Source organism: Ixodes scapularis, unplaced genomic scaffold, assembly GCF_016920785.2.
Source record: "Ixodes scapularis isolate PalLabHiFi unplaced genomic scaffold, ASM1692078v2 PGA_scaffold3__209_contigs__length_174095766, whole genome shotgun sequence".
Lineage (NCBI taxonomy): Eukaryota > Metazoa > Arthropoda > Arachnida > Ixodida > Ixodidae > Ixodes > Ixodes scapularis.
Window position 1 is genome coordinate 14,787,360 of NW_024609868.1, and position 16,382 is coordinate 14,803,741.

The 16,382-nt window shown below is 45.4% G+C and overlaps 1 protein-coding gene across 1 annotated transcript; it reads right to left on the reverse strand.

The window, feature by feature from the left end:
* Positions 1-955: 955 nt before the first annotated feature.
* On the reverse strand, positions 956-2,860 carry LOC120850046 (membrane metallo-endopeptidase-like 1). Its single transcript, XM_040222388.1, has one exon. It carries the CDS (start codon positions 2,858-2,860, stop codon positions 956-958), a length of 1,905 nt encoding a protein of 634 aa, XP_040078322.1.
* Positions 2,861-16,382: the final 13,522 nt, after the last annotated feature.

The window sequence follows — 16,382 nt, forward strand, 5'->3', positions numbered from 1 at the left end:
GCGCCAACATTGAGCCAAACATTATTATCACTTTAAAGGGATACTGAAGCGAACATTTCAGTGTCTATAATAAGTGGCGCACTATCTTTCCGTGAGTCAGCAGCCGCCGATGTGCGCGAGCACACGCAACGAAATTGACGTCATCATATCCCCCATCCACGCTTAATAAGCGTGAACGGGGGATATGATAACGTCAATTTGTAAGGACACTATTCTCCCATTCTTTCGTGTGCACCGGGGGTCCACCCTTGTCAAATTGCCCTCCGAGAAGGGGGGGAGGGGGTCACCTTGTTTGGGGGGGGGGGGGGGGGGGGCGGCCGCCCCCATCGCCCCCCCCCCCCTTTTGGATCCGCTACTGATCTGACAGCGTGACACTCCGGCTTTTGTGACGTCATTTGTTGCGACTTCCGGCACCAGCTGCGGTACACCATTCGAAGACGCGTTACCGGCATCGTATTTTGGCCGAAACGAAAGCACCGGTTGCCGGATTTCGACGCTCGCGTGTAGCGGGTCAGGTGCATGTTAACTCCATCGGCGCTTTCCTTTATGGACGAAATATCGGTAAATTTGGGTTATTTCGCCATAAGCAGGAGCGGTGTATTTTGTTGGGTTGGAGCAGGTGAGAGGATTGGCGGGGCGTGTTTTTACAATAATTTGCTGCGCGCATCTAGTTTAATTTGTGACTCGTGAGCAACAATTTTCAAATTTGAACCGTTCATTGCGGCTATCGGTCTAACACTCTCATGGCGATCTCCTGCTATGTTTCGTAATAGCGCGGAGAAACAAGTAACACGTCAGTGGAGAAGTTAGAATATGTATTTATGATATTTTACATGGATACGTTTGAAACATATTAATCGGTGCTTTCTTTTTATTTTTATTTCTGCAGTTTAGCTTGACCTTCCAAATTAAAGAGGGTAAAATTGCCTCAGAATACTCCGTGGACACGCAGCTTCTACCAAACCCTACACCTCTGTTTGGGATTCAGGGGTGCTCCATTGCGGCACCCGAAAGCCCGTGCAAACTGGGGCATGTTGCGAACAGCAAAGTTGCAGCGACGCTGCTCCAGGGACTTTGTTTTTCGTGTGTGCGGTTTAGAGGCGCACGTGTAGAAGCAACGGCTGATGAAGAACAGCTGGTCTCTGGTGAAATCTTCGAGTCCGCCAACGCGGACCAAAGACCTTGACGCGGCTGCCTTGTAAGCCTTAAACAATGCTTGCGACGCCATCGAATCGTACAGGAACAATCGCCACTCGGCGTCCCTTGTACCCGAGCTCTCGGCAGTCTCGGCATGACAAGACAAGTTGGCGACTGCAATATTTTTAGTCCAGTCCAGAAAAGCCCCGTTTCCTTCGGCGATCTTGGCATCGCCGATGAAGGAGCGCACAACTTCGTGGGACAGGATAGAACCGAGTGCACCATAGTTAATTTCTGGAGAATCCTCAGAATGAAAAAGTGGCTCTAGCATGGAAGCTGCAGTTACGTGCATAGTGTTTGGAGCTTGGTAGAAGGATCCGATGGAGACGCTGTCGAAATCGGGGTAGCTTGGCTTTCGCACTTTACGTGTGACGGCCCTGATGAACTGCAAAGCATAGGCCTTCGATGCGGCCAGGAACGACGCCAGGAACGGGCCCCGGATGTTCGTGTATCTCTTGAAGTGCTCGTTGATAATTTTAGAGCTGTCTTTTTTTGTGAAAGGGTAACCAAAGTTAAAGCGTAGTGTCTTAACTATTTTCGTAAGTTCGGCTTTGGTATAGGACCTATTGGGGTAATGTAATCTTCTGATACTGCTCACAATATGGTCCTGAATATTTTTTGCCATAGCCTGGATTCCAGACACCCTCTTTCTGTCCATCACGGAAATCATGAACGGCAAGATCACGGCATCCTTGTACAAATACATTGTGGTGGCGTAGCAGAAATCTTTTGTTTGGCTCTTGGACTCGGTATGCAGAAGTCCGGAGATAGACGCCAATTGTCTGCTTACCTCCCAGATCAAATAAACTTTTGCTTCGAACGAACTCAAGTTAGAGGCGGTTTTATGAAATACCAAAAACTCCTTGGTGAGGAAGTTGACAGCATAATTGCCAATTAGGCGGCCATTACTATGCTTCTTTAAAGGTCTCGTCCAATTCTCGGCGTAGTGACGTGCTAAATCTGCATAGTCAGGCGACAGCTCAGTGCTCCATATATCAAATACTTTCGCCTCAGCGGCTTTTACAGCACTGATAAGCCCGTCTGTTTCATTGTCAACAACAGTAGTAGAGGCTTGAAGGACCTCCCGAACCAGATGGTTGTATTCGCCCCCGTTCGCGACGTACCACCACCGTATCTCTCTCCAGCGAGCCATCTCAGTGCTTGGAATCAGATGCAGAACTGTCAGTTTATCATCGTCAGCTGACGATCCCCGGCTAGCGACCCCTAGTCCAAAGAACACTTGTATGTTGTACCGGAGAACAAGCATCAGTGACCTGTCCAAAAGATCGCATGTGTACTCGTCCTTCAAGGAGAGCTTGGCCTTTTTCATAAAGCTGATGAGCGCATCGCGGTTTCCCTTTTTGTTAATCCTTAGTGTTCTGGAAACGCAGCTGTCGTAGAACCTGCGGGCTTTATGTCTTGCAGATTTACGATGCTCTCTCGTAGCGCTGACCTCCATGAACTTTTTATGAACCTTGCGGGAGACCCAACTGTTCACACTGTCTATGACGTTAGTTTTTCTGGGATGACCAAATCCGTTGCAAACGTAGCTGTAGAAGTCTCGGCAAGGGTCTTTCTGGGTGTTCACCGACTGCAGGTACAGATGAACCACCATTTCTTTCGCGCGTTTAGTACGATGGATGCTGGCATTGTCGTCAGCCATAGATGTAGTCTCACTCTTGGCGTTGGTTGAATGGGCGCTTTTCCAGTAGAAAAATACCAATGTGGTCGAAACGGCCAAAAGAGTAATTACTAAAACTGAACACTTGCAGACATTGCAGAGTGTAATGAGGGCGCAGCACCCGCCGCACTTGCAGCAGCCCTTGGTACACTTCTTCCAGCGCGACTTTTCTTCTGCTTCTTTTATTCGTCTCTGCAAGAAGTGCGAGTGTGCGAAAAGATAAGAAACGAGGATATCAGGTAAATCATTAAAAAAAAACAATGTAGAGGTACAAAAAAGTTGTTTGGCTTGTGATCCTTACTGCTATCGAGTGAAACAATCAAAGAGAAACTTACGTTGATATTTGAAGAACGATCGTGCATTCTTCCAGGGTTGTTGTACCATAAGAAATAGCTCTACAAAAAAAATAAAAAAACACGATGCAAGAAATAAATGTGGTTATAAAACACAATTTCCACAAAATAAAAAAAAATATCTAACAATACACAACATTTTTTTTTTTCTTAACTGAATAAGTAACACGAAGTGTAGTACACTCATTTTGAACAAGACATAGTAGACTTCGTACGCGTGCTCACACCCCAAAATGTTGTACTCGAGTGCTCGGTATATTATTAATTTAATACACCGCTTTCTTTGAAAAAGAAAGAAATATATAGAGAAACGTGTTAAGAACTCATCAAAGTCTCAGAAGAGGCAAGATATATTAAAATGTGATCAATCAATGTGTTCTATTGACTGTGTACGTGCTCTTAGTCGCTGTAATAACTAAAGGGCGTGGCTACAGCGACCATGACTACTATGAATGGATGTAACTATAGGATACAAGCTGCCACATATCGGCTGTTTTGCAACGTGAATATAAACATCTATTTTTGCGCATAAGACGCTTCAACTAACACGAACTTGGCGTTGTTGCCCCGGGGACGTTTGGACCAATCTCAAACAGGTCAATTGAGCAAGTTTGTTAAGAATGAAGGGGTCATAATTGTAATAAGTACTACAGGGTGAGATCAAGAAAAATTAAACCGATTTTTTTCGGCCGGTAAAAATAAACTACGCACCGCAGAAAGCTGAAACTCCGTGAGAGTGTGACGCCAGTGGTGGTGATAAAATCCGAAAGTTTGAGCACATGATATTACCCGAATAAAAAAATATAAACAAAACAAAAAATCGTTTAGCCTTTCCAGTTTCCATTCTGGTGAAGAAGGAAGAGCAGCGGATCTGTACTACGTGCCGCCATCTATGAGCGACGGCGGCAAACAGACAACCGACAAGCCGGTTGTCTGGTTGCCGTTGTCGCTCATAGATGGCGGTAGCTGTCCAGAAGGTTGTGTCGAGATTTATTTGTGCACGGACACGAAACTGGGGAAACTAGCCCTTAACAGCTCCGCTGCAAAATTCCATGAGCAGATGTCAACCTAAGCCTAATATTCAACAAATTGAAATTTGTGATTGTTGGAGCGTGTAGCTATTATGTCGGTGTAAAACCTTGATCAGAAAAGAAAGCCATGTTGTATTCAAGTTTCTTCACTGAAATAAATCCTACAGGCGCCCCCAATTTTAATTAACGGCATGATGCAAATTAGGCTCAGCTAGACGCGGGCTATTAATTTTTTTCATTATGTGCTCAAACTCCCATTTTATCACAACCGCTATGCGTCACTTTCTCACAAAGTTTTCCAGAGATGGCAAAATTACTTTTAAAAAGTATTTAAATTACATTACTAATCACTTTTAAAAAAACTGCAAAAATGTAATTAAATCACATTACAAATTACTGCAGACTAAAAGTAATGACATTACATTACAATTACTTTCCAGAAATAATGCAATTACTTTGACATTAATTTTGAAAACCTTGAGGCAGTAATTCGTCTTCATTTTATTTACTGTATATGTACCAAAACTCAGACCTTCCTGTTTATACCACAACAGCCTTATGCGCCTCAACGTGAACCATACTAAACAGTCGTTTTGCTGGAGCACACGACTTAAGTGTTAAATATGACGAATTGCTTTTCTAGGTGTGAAACAAAGACATTAGATTAATCGTGTTCATTCAACGGTGAAGGTCCTTACTTCAAGGGTGATATGTTTCCGTCTTCCTGATATAGACGAAGTTATAGTCTATGTCAGTCTGTTAAGTCGGGCCATGGGAGCTCGTTCTTACAAGGCGTCGTCACGCGAAATGTTTCCCTTCTCCCTCGGACGCAGTATAATCCTATCGTCCCAAGCGCACTAGTTGACATATTGCCGGTCATTCCTCTCACGGAGTATTGTTCCGAAACACCCGAAGAGCCCAAGTTTTTGCGCATTGCCACACAAAGGAGCTGGATAATTGCTAAGCAGAAGCGTCGCCAGTTGAGGAAAGGAATGAAGCGAGCTTCCTAAATTGTGTACTTTCCCAACATACAGGTGGCGATATTAGCTTGTAGGCTTATTCCCAAATAAGTCCCCAAGGGAAGGCAGCGCGGCATACCGCGAGCTGCACTTGCTTTGCTCGAGGACGCACGAAAAGTTCTGGGCCCTTGACAAGGCATTTGAGATTGACTACTTATTCCGGTCGTTTGTTGTTCACAATGGTCGAAGCTTATCTTGACCTTGCTTGACGAAAGAACAAGAAGTTTGGAGATCTGGTTGTGCTGTCCTCTCAGGTTTTAAAATGTGTTGACCTGACTGGTGATTTGCCCTCCGCCTTATGGCCTATAAGCCATTCATTCCTAAGCTGACAGTATACGGTGGAAGCTACGTGCTCGTTGGAACAGTCGCGCGTCTATCTTCCGCCACGTAACCACGCTCTCGTTCATACCCACGCGCAGAGAAAGGGACGGGTCAGGTGATTAAAGGGAGGTGTTTGATTGGTTCTGGTTAGCTCGCAGCTCCCACCGCATTGTCAGCTTAGGGATAAACGAAGGACAGTATCGGTCGTGATAATGTGACGCTGTGAATCTGTCTTGCCTGGAGTTCGTAAGCCGTGGCCTTCCAGCGATGTCTACACGCACGCAAGCTTTACCCCTTCGCCTTTCCAGCCCGAATTTGTGCGTCTGTTTAGTTCTTCCTATAGGAAGCTTTGCGCTCAGGTGGTCGACTTCTATATTCTCTCTGATGTCTCTTTGACAATATTTCACCATGTAAATTATTTCTTTTTTTCTTTTTTTTAAGCTCGCAAGCGAACTTCCTAATTTACGAAAAAAGTAATTTTAAAAGTAATGAGTATTTTTTGTCGAAATTACTGCCTCAAAGTAATTCGTTTCATTACAATACTGAATTACCAGTCTAGAAAAGTAATTCATTACATTACTCATTACTACAAAAGTAATTTAATTAATGTAATTTGATTACAGTAATGTATTTATTGCTATGCCTTGTTTGGGCTCTCTGCGATGATTTATGTTCCGAAAGACAGGGTTTACTTTTCTCGATTTCACCCCGTAGAGCTGTTTGGTTGAAGCTATGATGGAGGGCTCTACCAAGTTAATCGTGTGCCAAAAAAAGAAAATATGGCATGGCCAATCTTTAGAGCATCGAGCAGTCTATCCGTCCTTGAGGTTTCAACGTTTTAGAGGTCAAATTTAGCCAGAGCCCTTTGACTTGAACTGAATGCTTACCCAAGAAAAAGAACGGTCCTTCTTTCTTCTCTTTTTCGGTTTGTATGAAGTCGGTTGATGATGGTGACAGATGATAATTTTTATTGTGTTTGCCTATGCCTGAAAGAGGCAAACACAATTTTGTTTTTGGTCAACGTATTTATTTATTTTCATTCGTATACGAGCAACAACACCTTGATTACCTTGATTTTCCGGTGTCCGGTTCTTGAGTTTGCTTGCGAATAAGCCCCGGCTGCCTTCGTGTCTGTCTGTGTCAGGGTGAAAACATCCTTTGTTGCTCTGAGTGGACCAGCGCGTGACGCGCATGCCCACTCGGTGCGTGGCTTGTGCTGTAAAATTGTGTCTAAGCATTAGCCAAGGCTACGCGCTCGAGCTGAGCCACACAGGATTGCGCGCACGTCAAAAGACACGAAAATAATGATTTGAGAGGGCTTGGGGGAAGGGGGTTGGGGAGTGGCTGAGATGTTACCACTTAAGTGCGGTGTTACTCGAGCAAAAGCGCGTGGTGTGTGTATGAAGGCGTTTTAAATAGGCCCATTTCAAATATCTGCTCTAGTTCTGTTGGAAGCTGGGGAATCTCTGCACAGTGACGGTTACCGAAGACACCACAAAAGTTGGAACTCTAAAATGTTTTTATATTTCAAAAATTTACGCAGTTTCTTTTTTTTTTTTTTTTAATTCGTTTTGGACGAGCCTAGTTCGTCAACGTGGAGCTGTCCCGAAGCCTTTCAGGACGAGTACAGCTCGTCTGCTTTCTCCGGTCCACGCACTTAACCGTTTTGGACTAAGAAGGTTTGCTCATGTCTTCGCTTGAAGTGCTACCAACAAATGGCAAATGGCAGCACTCAATTCATTACAATTTTGCTCCCATTTTGTTTCTGGTTAGAAACATGATTTTGAAGGCAACAAATGCGATTTTGAAGAGAAAAATTGAGCAGTTGAGGGTCAGAAATTTCCCCAAAAACGTAAAACGGTTAAGGCGGGGGGGGGGGGGGGGGGGGGGGGTATTGTTAAATATAAGGAGGCATGGCAGAGTCGCTGAATGACAGCATGATTTACGTAAGCTACAAACTTTTTTTTTTCTTCTTTTTTTAGAGCGCAGTTTTAAAGGGGTATTCACACGAGGCAGAAATCCCGGAGATTTCTCCCCGGCACGCGCGAATCACGAGATGAAAACACGAGGCTTTTGCACATCGCAAAGCCCGACGTTTTCGTCGTTGGATGCGCGTGCCGGGGAGAAATCCCCGGGATTTCTCCCTCGTGTGAATACCCCTTGTTTCCGGCTTGAGCGGCGTCGGCGTCGCCGTCGCCGTCGGCGTAACCGCCGGTGCATTATGGGTAAATTTCCCCACTAAATCTAGCGGGGAAATTTTTCCGCTAAATTTAGCGGGGAAATTTTTCCGCTAGATTTAGCGGGGAAATTATTCCGCTAGATTTAGCGGGGGAAATTTTTCTGCTAGATATAGCGCGGAAATATTTCCGCTAAATCTAGCGGGAAAAATTTTCCGGAAAAATTTTCCCGCTAAATCTAGCGGAAAAATTTCCCCGCTAAATCTAGCGGAAAAATTTCAAACGCTAAATCTAGCGGAATAATTTCCCTGCCAAATCTAGCGAAAAAATGTCTCCGCTAAATCTAGCGGAATAATTTCCCCGCTAAATCTAGCGGAAAAATTTCCCCGCTAAATCTAGCGGAATAATTTCCCCGCCAAATCTAGCGAAGAATTTTTCCGCTAAATCTAGCGGAATAATTTCCCCGCTAAATCTAGTGGAAAAATTTTCCCGCTAAATCCAGCGGAAAAATTTCCCCGCTAAATCTAGCAGAAACATTAGGGAGTTTTCGTAGATCGTTTTCGCCGTCCCGCAAGGCCCTCCGCAACCCGCTAGGATAGCGGGAACTCCACAGTCAAGGCTATCGGCGCGCAGGCGCAGTAGCAACTTCTTCGTTGCGGAACGCTTAGCGGAGGGGGCAGCGCGGTCTACGAAAACTCCCTATTTCCCCGCTATATCTAGCGAAAAAATTTTCCCGCTAAATTTAGCGGAAAAATTTTCCCCCTAAATCTAGCGGAAAAATTTCCCCGCTAAATCTAGCGAAAAAATTTCTGACCACCTGACCTCCCGAGGTTTAAAGGGACCATGAAGGCAGTTTCGAAGTTTTATTCGACGATTGAAATGGATGTCAGGCACGTCTCAGATACTGTTGACCAAGTTCTAGCCCGAACAGAAGTTTGGGTGCCGCACCAATCGAGCAAACAGGCGCGGTAATAATAGCGCCGGGAACGATGCCTGAGACCCCACCGAGGCGGCGGCAGAAAGGTGAACTAAAGTGCGCCGTCGAAGCGTGACGACAACGGGCTCCTCGTCTGGCGATTGGTTCAAACGATAGACGCGCTCTTGGTTTCGATTTCAGTGGAGCGATGTGATGAAAACTTTTTATTTGAACGTTGGATAATCTTTTGAAGTTGTAGTTGGGAATTAATAGGTTTTATACCGTGTATAAAAACATAATCTGAAGCGATCCCTCTGTTTGTCACTGGTTGAACGCATCCCGCACTGCTACCTCGGGCGCGTAAAAAGCATCGAGCAAGCATGGACAAAAAAAGAAAAAGGTACGAGCGCCGGGGGCGGCGGACTTTTGGTTTTGGTTTCGTGCGTCGTCTCGTGTTCGCTTTGCGAACTGGTGTCTCACCAATCATGCCGCGTTTATGTGCAGTAGTAGGTTGCGCGAAAGGTCGGCTAAAGACGTGCGGTCGATCGGGCGACGTTAGTTTGCATAAACTGACGACCGATGCAGCAATGCGCAGCATTCGGTTGCGCGCCGTCATCTTGCGTAGAGCTGTGGACAGCGGTGTCAGGATTTGTTCGTTGCATTTCCGACCAGAAGACTTTGAGCAGCACCTTCACGTCAGCCGGAGTCTGGGTCCATTTCTGCCAGGCAACTCCGCTTCTTTTCCAGTAGTGCAAAACTATACAGTTCTCTTTGTTATCATCTACAAAACCTCCATGGCAAATATTACGACGAAATTCCGCCTAGAAGTTCATTAAAATCGCTGTCAAAGTTTGACAAGCACGAATCCGCTGGTTTTGGATGAGACGTGCGGGCCAGACAACACTGCCCGGCTGCATTTCCGCTTCCTCCAAATTCCTTCTCCCGGCACGTCCGCGACGTCATCAAGCATGTACAGCTTCTTTTTTTTTTTTTTTTTTTTCAATTTTTTTTTTTTTTTTTGGGGAGAGCACAGGTGGCGCCGGCGCCATGAAAGACGTGAGTGACGCGCTCGGCCGGCCCGGCGCTCGACTATTGATACTACTGATAAGCCGATCGCCTCGTTGAGCGCGGCTTGTGTTACATCGCATACTTTTGAACACCAAGTAAAAGGAGGAGAGGGAAGCTGCTTTTGTAAGAATTTTGAGTGACAGGTTAATCTTCTATAATCTTCTGGGAGGAGAATAGCGACGCCTGTGCTAATCCAGGAGGCACAAAGGAGGATCCTGATAAGAGTGGAGCTCCTTCTTCCCCTTGTATATCACGTGGGTGTACATGCTTAGTGATGCCGAATATACAATGTTGTCCGGCTTTGCCACCGTTTCGGTTTCGGTTTGTGATCATGCCTAGAGTAAAATTACACGAAAAATATTTTATTTTTCGCGAAACAAAGGATTGGGGATTGTTTTTGAGTGCTTCAAAAAGCAAAATAGGCCACTATCTCAATTTTTTTTTAATTAAGCGGAGTTGCCCTTTAACAAACCGCCGTGCACTAGAGCGAACCACGGGAACCACACTGAGTGTGCACTAAATCCTACCGATGCCAACAGTGCTCCCTGACGTCACTTCTCTTTCCAGAGGCGAAAAAGGGAGGAAATCTGAATATTTGTTTCGGTTTCAAAAATTTATTTGCAGGCACAGAAATAAGAGTCACAACGTTCTAGAAAAAATTGTGTGGCATGCCAGGACCCCAATGCTTCCGAAAACACGTTCTTTAAAAAAAAAAATTAAATTGCCTTCATGGTCCCTCTAAGCAGTCTTGGGTAGTAACGCGTTACTAGTAACGCGTTACTGTAATTTCGTTACTTTTTTGGTAACTTGTAACTGTAACGAGTTACTTTTTAAAAGTGTAACTTGTAACTGTAGTTCTATTACATTTTTCTGAAGTAACGATGAAAGTAACGACGTTACTTTTGTCGTTACTTTCCAGTTTTTCATGAATAATATATCACTGAACGAGTACAATTTAGCCATTTTTTGCGCTTTCCAAATTGTCTCTTCCGACATTTCGAGTGTCAAGTTATTTTTTGCACAGACTTGTGAATACGTTCTTTCTCGCCAGTCACGACCCGAATATTGCCACGTGTAGGTTCGGTGAAAAAAAAAAAAAAAAAGTAGTTATCTTTAGCACGCGCTTGTACTTTGTGACTGAACACCTGCATCTTAGTGTCTCGAAGACCTATCTCTTTTGCGGTTTTTCTTTTTTTCTGCGCAAACGCTTTTTAATCGAATGAATCAAACGTGAAACAACAATACACACGGAGGGCACTGCGAATGTAACGTATTTTGATTAGCGCCGCCACTCCGCACTCCGCATGTTTCGTATTTTGATATGCGCTATCAATCCGGTGTAGTGTCAACAGTCGAGGCAAAATTTACTGCTGTTTGCGCGGGGTTTGTTTCTGGCTTGCCGGGTACAAGCTGAAATATGTCCAGGGACTGTATGAACCCAGCGCAACCGTCAACGAGCCAGCAATAAGCTAGTGCTACGAAGGATATGAATGTTGATAAGAATAAAGAAAAACTACCATGGCCGGCGTACAGAGAGTATTTTGCTGACGTGGAGGAGGTTACTAACACCTTGACCGCAGAAAACGGCACTCTATTGCCTCACCGCCTACCCGGCAATCAAAAACCTTTTCCGGCGAAACAACACTGCAATCCCATCCAGCGCGTTAGACGAGCGCCTGTTCAACAAGGGCAGGGACGTGTTCGTTATCAAACAAGGGAAACTTTCAGAAACTAATTTCGAGAAGCAACTGCTGCCAACTTACAATACGAAGTAAAAAACACACTTTTTTAATTTTATGCAAATAAACTTGGTGAAAAGCGTTTTCTAGTTTCTTCTAATTTTTTTTGTGTTATAGAAAAAGTAACTGAAAAGTAACGTCGTTACTTTTTAAAAGTAACTGTAACTGTAACGAGTTACTTTTTTGTTGCGGTAACTGTAACGGTAACTTCACTACTTTTTTCTGAAAGTAACTGTAACTGTAACGAATTACTTTTTAAAAGTAACTTACCCAAGACTGCCTTTAAGACCTCGGGAGGTCAGGTGACCCCCCCGAGGTCACATGACACCCCCAGGGAGGGGGTCATGTGACCCCTCGAAGGTCACGTGACCACCCCTCCCCCCGATAACACGTGAACCTCAGTACCCTTCCGTCCTCCTCCTCAAGAGCTGCGCTCTAATTCGGCGTTACAGGGAGTTGTAAACGGCTTTCATTTTTGAGAGTTAATAGAGCAGCGCAATTTTCAACGTGTGATGTGTATGAGGACTGGCGACGCGAGCACATGGCACCAAGTGCGAACTATCTAAGGAAGTGTTCGGGCAACTATTCTAACAGCCTTAATTACAAGTTAAGAATGTTACAAGTTAAGAAGGTAGGAGAAGCTCCTCCCACGAGCGTGATGCGCCCGTTTCAAATCTCTCCGCAGTCGAAAGAAGAGTTCACTGAAAACGCTCCTTGTTCCGCTTCAATGAATTCCAACTTGTCTCCGACCCCACTCTTTAACAAAGCGACCTTTGTATTCATTGGAGGGGCAACCGAGCCCCTGAAAGCAGCCTTTGTATCCATCGGAGGGGGAAGCTAATCCCCGAAAGTCGTATTTGTTTCCATCGGAGGGGGAAAACACTAATCTCCCTCTCATGGCTTCCACAATACTAAGTCAAAATCGAAAGATAAAGCAAATATGTACAGAAAGGCAAGACCCTCCTCGCGCGTTGGCCGCGACGTCACCGAAACGATGGGACCCTATTGGATGCGTTGGATGCGGAGGTGGCGGAGGGATATATGATTCCCTTTGAGGGGCATTTGCTGCTACCTTCTTAACCTGTAACCGACTGTAGTAGGCGGCAAGAAGGCACACCACACCCTAATGGAGCCGTACCACAAGTTCGAAGTTCTGCCATTACTGTAATATATTAAAATAAATTATTCAAATTTTGCAGAATTTGATAAGACAAAATATGAGAGTCAGATTTTTCATCGCTTATTTATGCTAAACACTCCGACTGTTCTTTCTTAGAAGTCGCAGCTCGCTCGTAATCTCTGTGGTAGCGGCAAATCCAATTACACTTTCTGCAGTCAGTCTGCTGTTGTCCGTTCTCTGCCCTGCATTGTGCTGGAAGGGGCCTGTAACCAGAAAAGCACAAGCGCAAGTTTAAATGTGCCGCGGCCATCAACAAAAAAATGTTGCCGATGTCATCATATGTATACCTTACAAACCAGGTGGGGGAGTGTACTTTCCTCGAGAAGTAATTGAAGACAGTTCCTTCAAAGCAATGCGAATACTATTGATATTGCAAATATGATAAAAGGGCAGAATACTTTTAAAGGGGTACTCCACAGGTTTTTTCATGGTCTCCGATTTGCTTGAAATTTTGCTAAACTAACCAACAAACATCGCGAAAATAGTATCCCAAATATTAGGTCAAAATATTGTTTTTTCGCGAAGTTATTGAATTTACAGTTTTTGTCCTCACCGTGTTTTTCAAGCTCGAAGTCTCTACTGGCAACAATGGAAAAGTGACGTCAGGGGAAGGCGGGGGTTCACTCTTTGGGCTGTAGATTTTGTTTTAAACAGATTCGAAGCAGTTTCATGGTGTCAAATGAATGCTTGGGAAGCTCGCTCCCGTATCCGCGCTCCAGCACGGAACAAATGATTGGCATATTCTATTTTTAGACTACTTGCTCGACTGGCAAGCCTGCCTGCCACTGACGTCACGGCACTGAAAAGTGCGCGAATATTTGAATATTGGTTTTTGCACCATTTTCATTTGCCGATTTCACAATACCTATTATGAATTTCGCGATGCTAAATAGCATACCGGAAAGGCTAAAGGCCGGGGAGTCAGAAAATGTAGTTAGTTGAGGTAGCTCAAAAAATCGGTGGAGTACCCCTTTAAAGGGATCGTGCAACGAAATTGTAGTGCCTATTTTATTGTCTAAATGGCAACCACGTTCTGGCCCAGGGTGTAAGATAGACAGGTGGCGAAACGGCCCAAAGAAGCATACCGCAGCGCCGTGGCCGGATTGTGTACTCATCTGCTTGCGGGTACCCCCGATTTGGGACAGATGGCGCTGCGGCGAGAGGAAAAAAATCAGAATCGGATTTGTGTGGAACTCTACGGGAGAGTGCGCAAAATAAACCGAGAGCACGACAGTCCTCCATTGAAAATCCACGAGAAACCATCTCCGTCAGTTTAGCCGGTCGCCACCGGTCGCCCACCCGGAGTGAGAGTTCGCGGTGCTCCACATAGATGGCGCCACAGAAAAAGAGAAAACCTAGGGAGGCTCAAGTGAGGGTCAGGTGAGGGTGGGTGCAACCAGAGGGTGCAACTAGAGCACTATATAGCTCCTATAAAGCTCCTATATAGCACTATATAGCTACTATATAGCTATATAGTGCTCTAGGTGCAACTGCTAGATCGGGGATCATGGGACATGGACGCCATTTAATTGCTAAATTTTGCTGGGAGTCTATGGGGCAAAGTGTCGTTTTATTTCCTAACTCAGGTCATTAGAGCCCATTAAGGTGCTTGAATAATTTACACAAGGTATAAATGATTACTTTTCCATAGCCACCAGTTTTGTTGCGATAGGTTAAAGGGCAACTCCGCTTCATTTTTGGTTTTGAAAAAACAATGCAGTCCTCTTATCGCCTAGGAAGACCACACGTGAAATGTTACGACGCAGTTCTGTCTAAATGTTTCTTAAACGGTCCGGCAAACTTTGCAACTCGCCAAGTTGCCGAAATCGGCTGACTTGAGCGGGCGAATTCAGGCGCAACCAACAGCGCAGTCAAGGCTACGGCATGGGCGGAGCCAACATTGAGCTAAACGTCATTATCATGGCCCCCTTTTGCTTGTTTTCACTTCTCCGGGTGAGCGTAGCGCATGACGTCAGCAACGTTGCCTCTCGGCGCTCAGCGGTGTGCACGTGATTGGTGTAACGCGCCTGCGCAGCGCGTTTCTTGGGAGCCGTTCGGCCGCCCGCCGTGGTCCCGCCGTTACCGCCGTCTTCCGCGTCACAACCGCCGTCGTCGTCTCACCGATTGTGATTATCGTCCACACTACGGACACCACGTGCGCAGACTTATGCCGCAGTTGTGCAGACATCGTCGAATGGAACTACAGGTACGAGAACTACAGGTACCAGGATGCACCGCTGCCGCGGTGCATCCTGGTACCTGTAGTTCTCCCCAGTTTTTCGGCCGCGTCGCTGCGCATTGTAGACACCAAAACGTGGCGAAGAGTGCGGACCGTCGTTGGGCCGAGGATCACGTGACATCTCGTACCACGTGATGACCATGTACTTGGCGACCCGAGGCCAATGTTGCCGGGCGCAGCCGAAGTTTCGGTTTCGATTTCCGCTCGTGTTTAAAATGAGATTTAAAAATATATATCCCATTTTTCGCGAAGCAAACGACATAGTGTGTTTTACTAGGGCTTTTTAATTCGAAATCAACCATTATCCCGAAATCTTCGGAATTGAGCGGAGTTGCCCTTTAAGTATTTTTTTAACGCGAAAAATGTTAAATTCCGCCATCTTGGACGTTGCTGCTTGTCTGGCAACCCTGCTTTCTCCTCTCGACGTTTGCAATTCCCGGAGTGAGGAGGAAGCGAGAGAGGCTGCGCCAAGGCGTTCGTTGCTTGCAATGGGAGGCGAGAGGAGGAAAGGCGCATGGAGCAACAGAGTTGCAACAGAGCGGGCGTTTGCTCTCGTGCAGGCAACATTGGACCATATCCTTACCCGAATTCTCTCCCTCAGGCGCCGCCATTAAATTGCAAACGCTCTCCAGGTTTTGAGTTGCACCCACCCTCACTAGAGCCTCCCTAAGAAAACCAAGGGGGACACAATTCGGTCGCTCATTTGGCTCTCGTTTCCCTACCTGTCTATCTTACACCCTGTTCTGGCCACACCACGGAGACACCAATTTTGTGGTCGAAAGGACACAAAAACATTATTTAAAATGAGTTTGTCTCTGTAGACCTCCCGAGACGCATCGAATTTATGACACCTGGTTCTCCTTTACAGTGAAGACTGCATGGGGGCTGGTATCGATCGTTCGATCGATCAATGTATTACAACCTGACCGTTCGCGTTGTCCCTCCTTGCTCTCCACAGGGGTTGAATAGGCATGGGAGAGAAGAAATCGGTTCAGCCAAGTTAGGCAGGGCTCGTGCGTACTCAGCTCACCGCCATGTTTCCGTGGAGCGTGCTGCTAGTGCTGCTTTCATGTGGAGTGTGATGTAACAGTATTTGTCTTATTCGTTTTAAATAATGTCCTGGAGTCTTTTTGAGAGAAAAAATCGGTGTCTCCGTGGTGTGGCCAGAATGTGGTTGACATTTAGACAATAAAATAAGTCATAAAATTTTGTTGCAGTGACCATTTCAAAAAGTACACTCTTATTTTCAAAAGTTTAAAACAAACATCATGTTTATAACTCCCTCCCCTTTTGCGTTAGTTTCCTTTTCTGTCGTTTCATGATCGCAATAACTTTATAGAGTGAGTGACAGTCCCGCAAAAACATATGTGATCAAGCATGTAAATAATTTCAAAGCCAGAAAAAAAATTATAGCTCATTGCGAGCTTTTGAAAGGTCAGACCAAATAGAACGACCCATGGT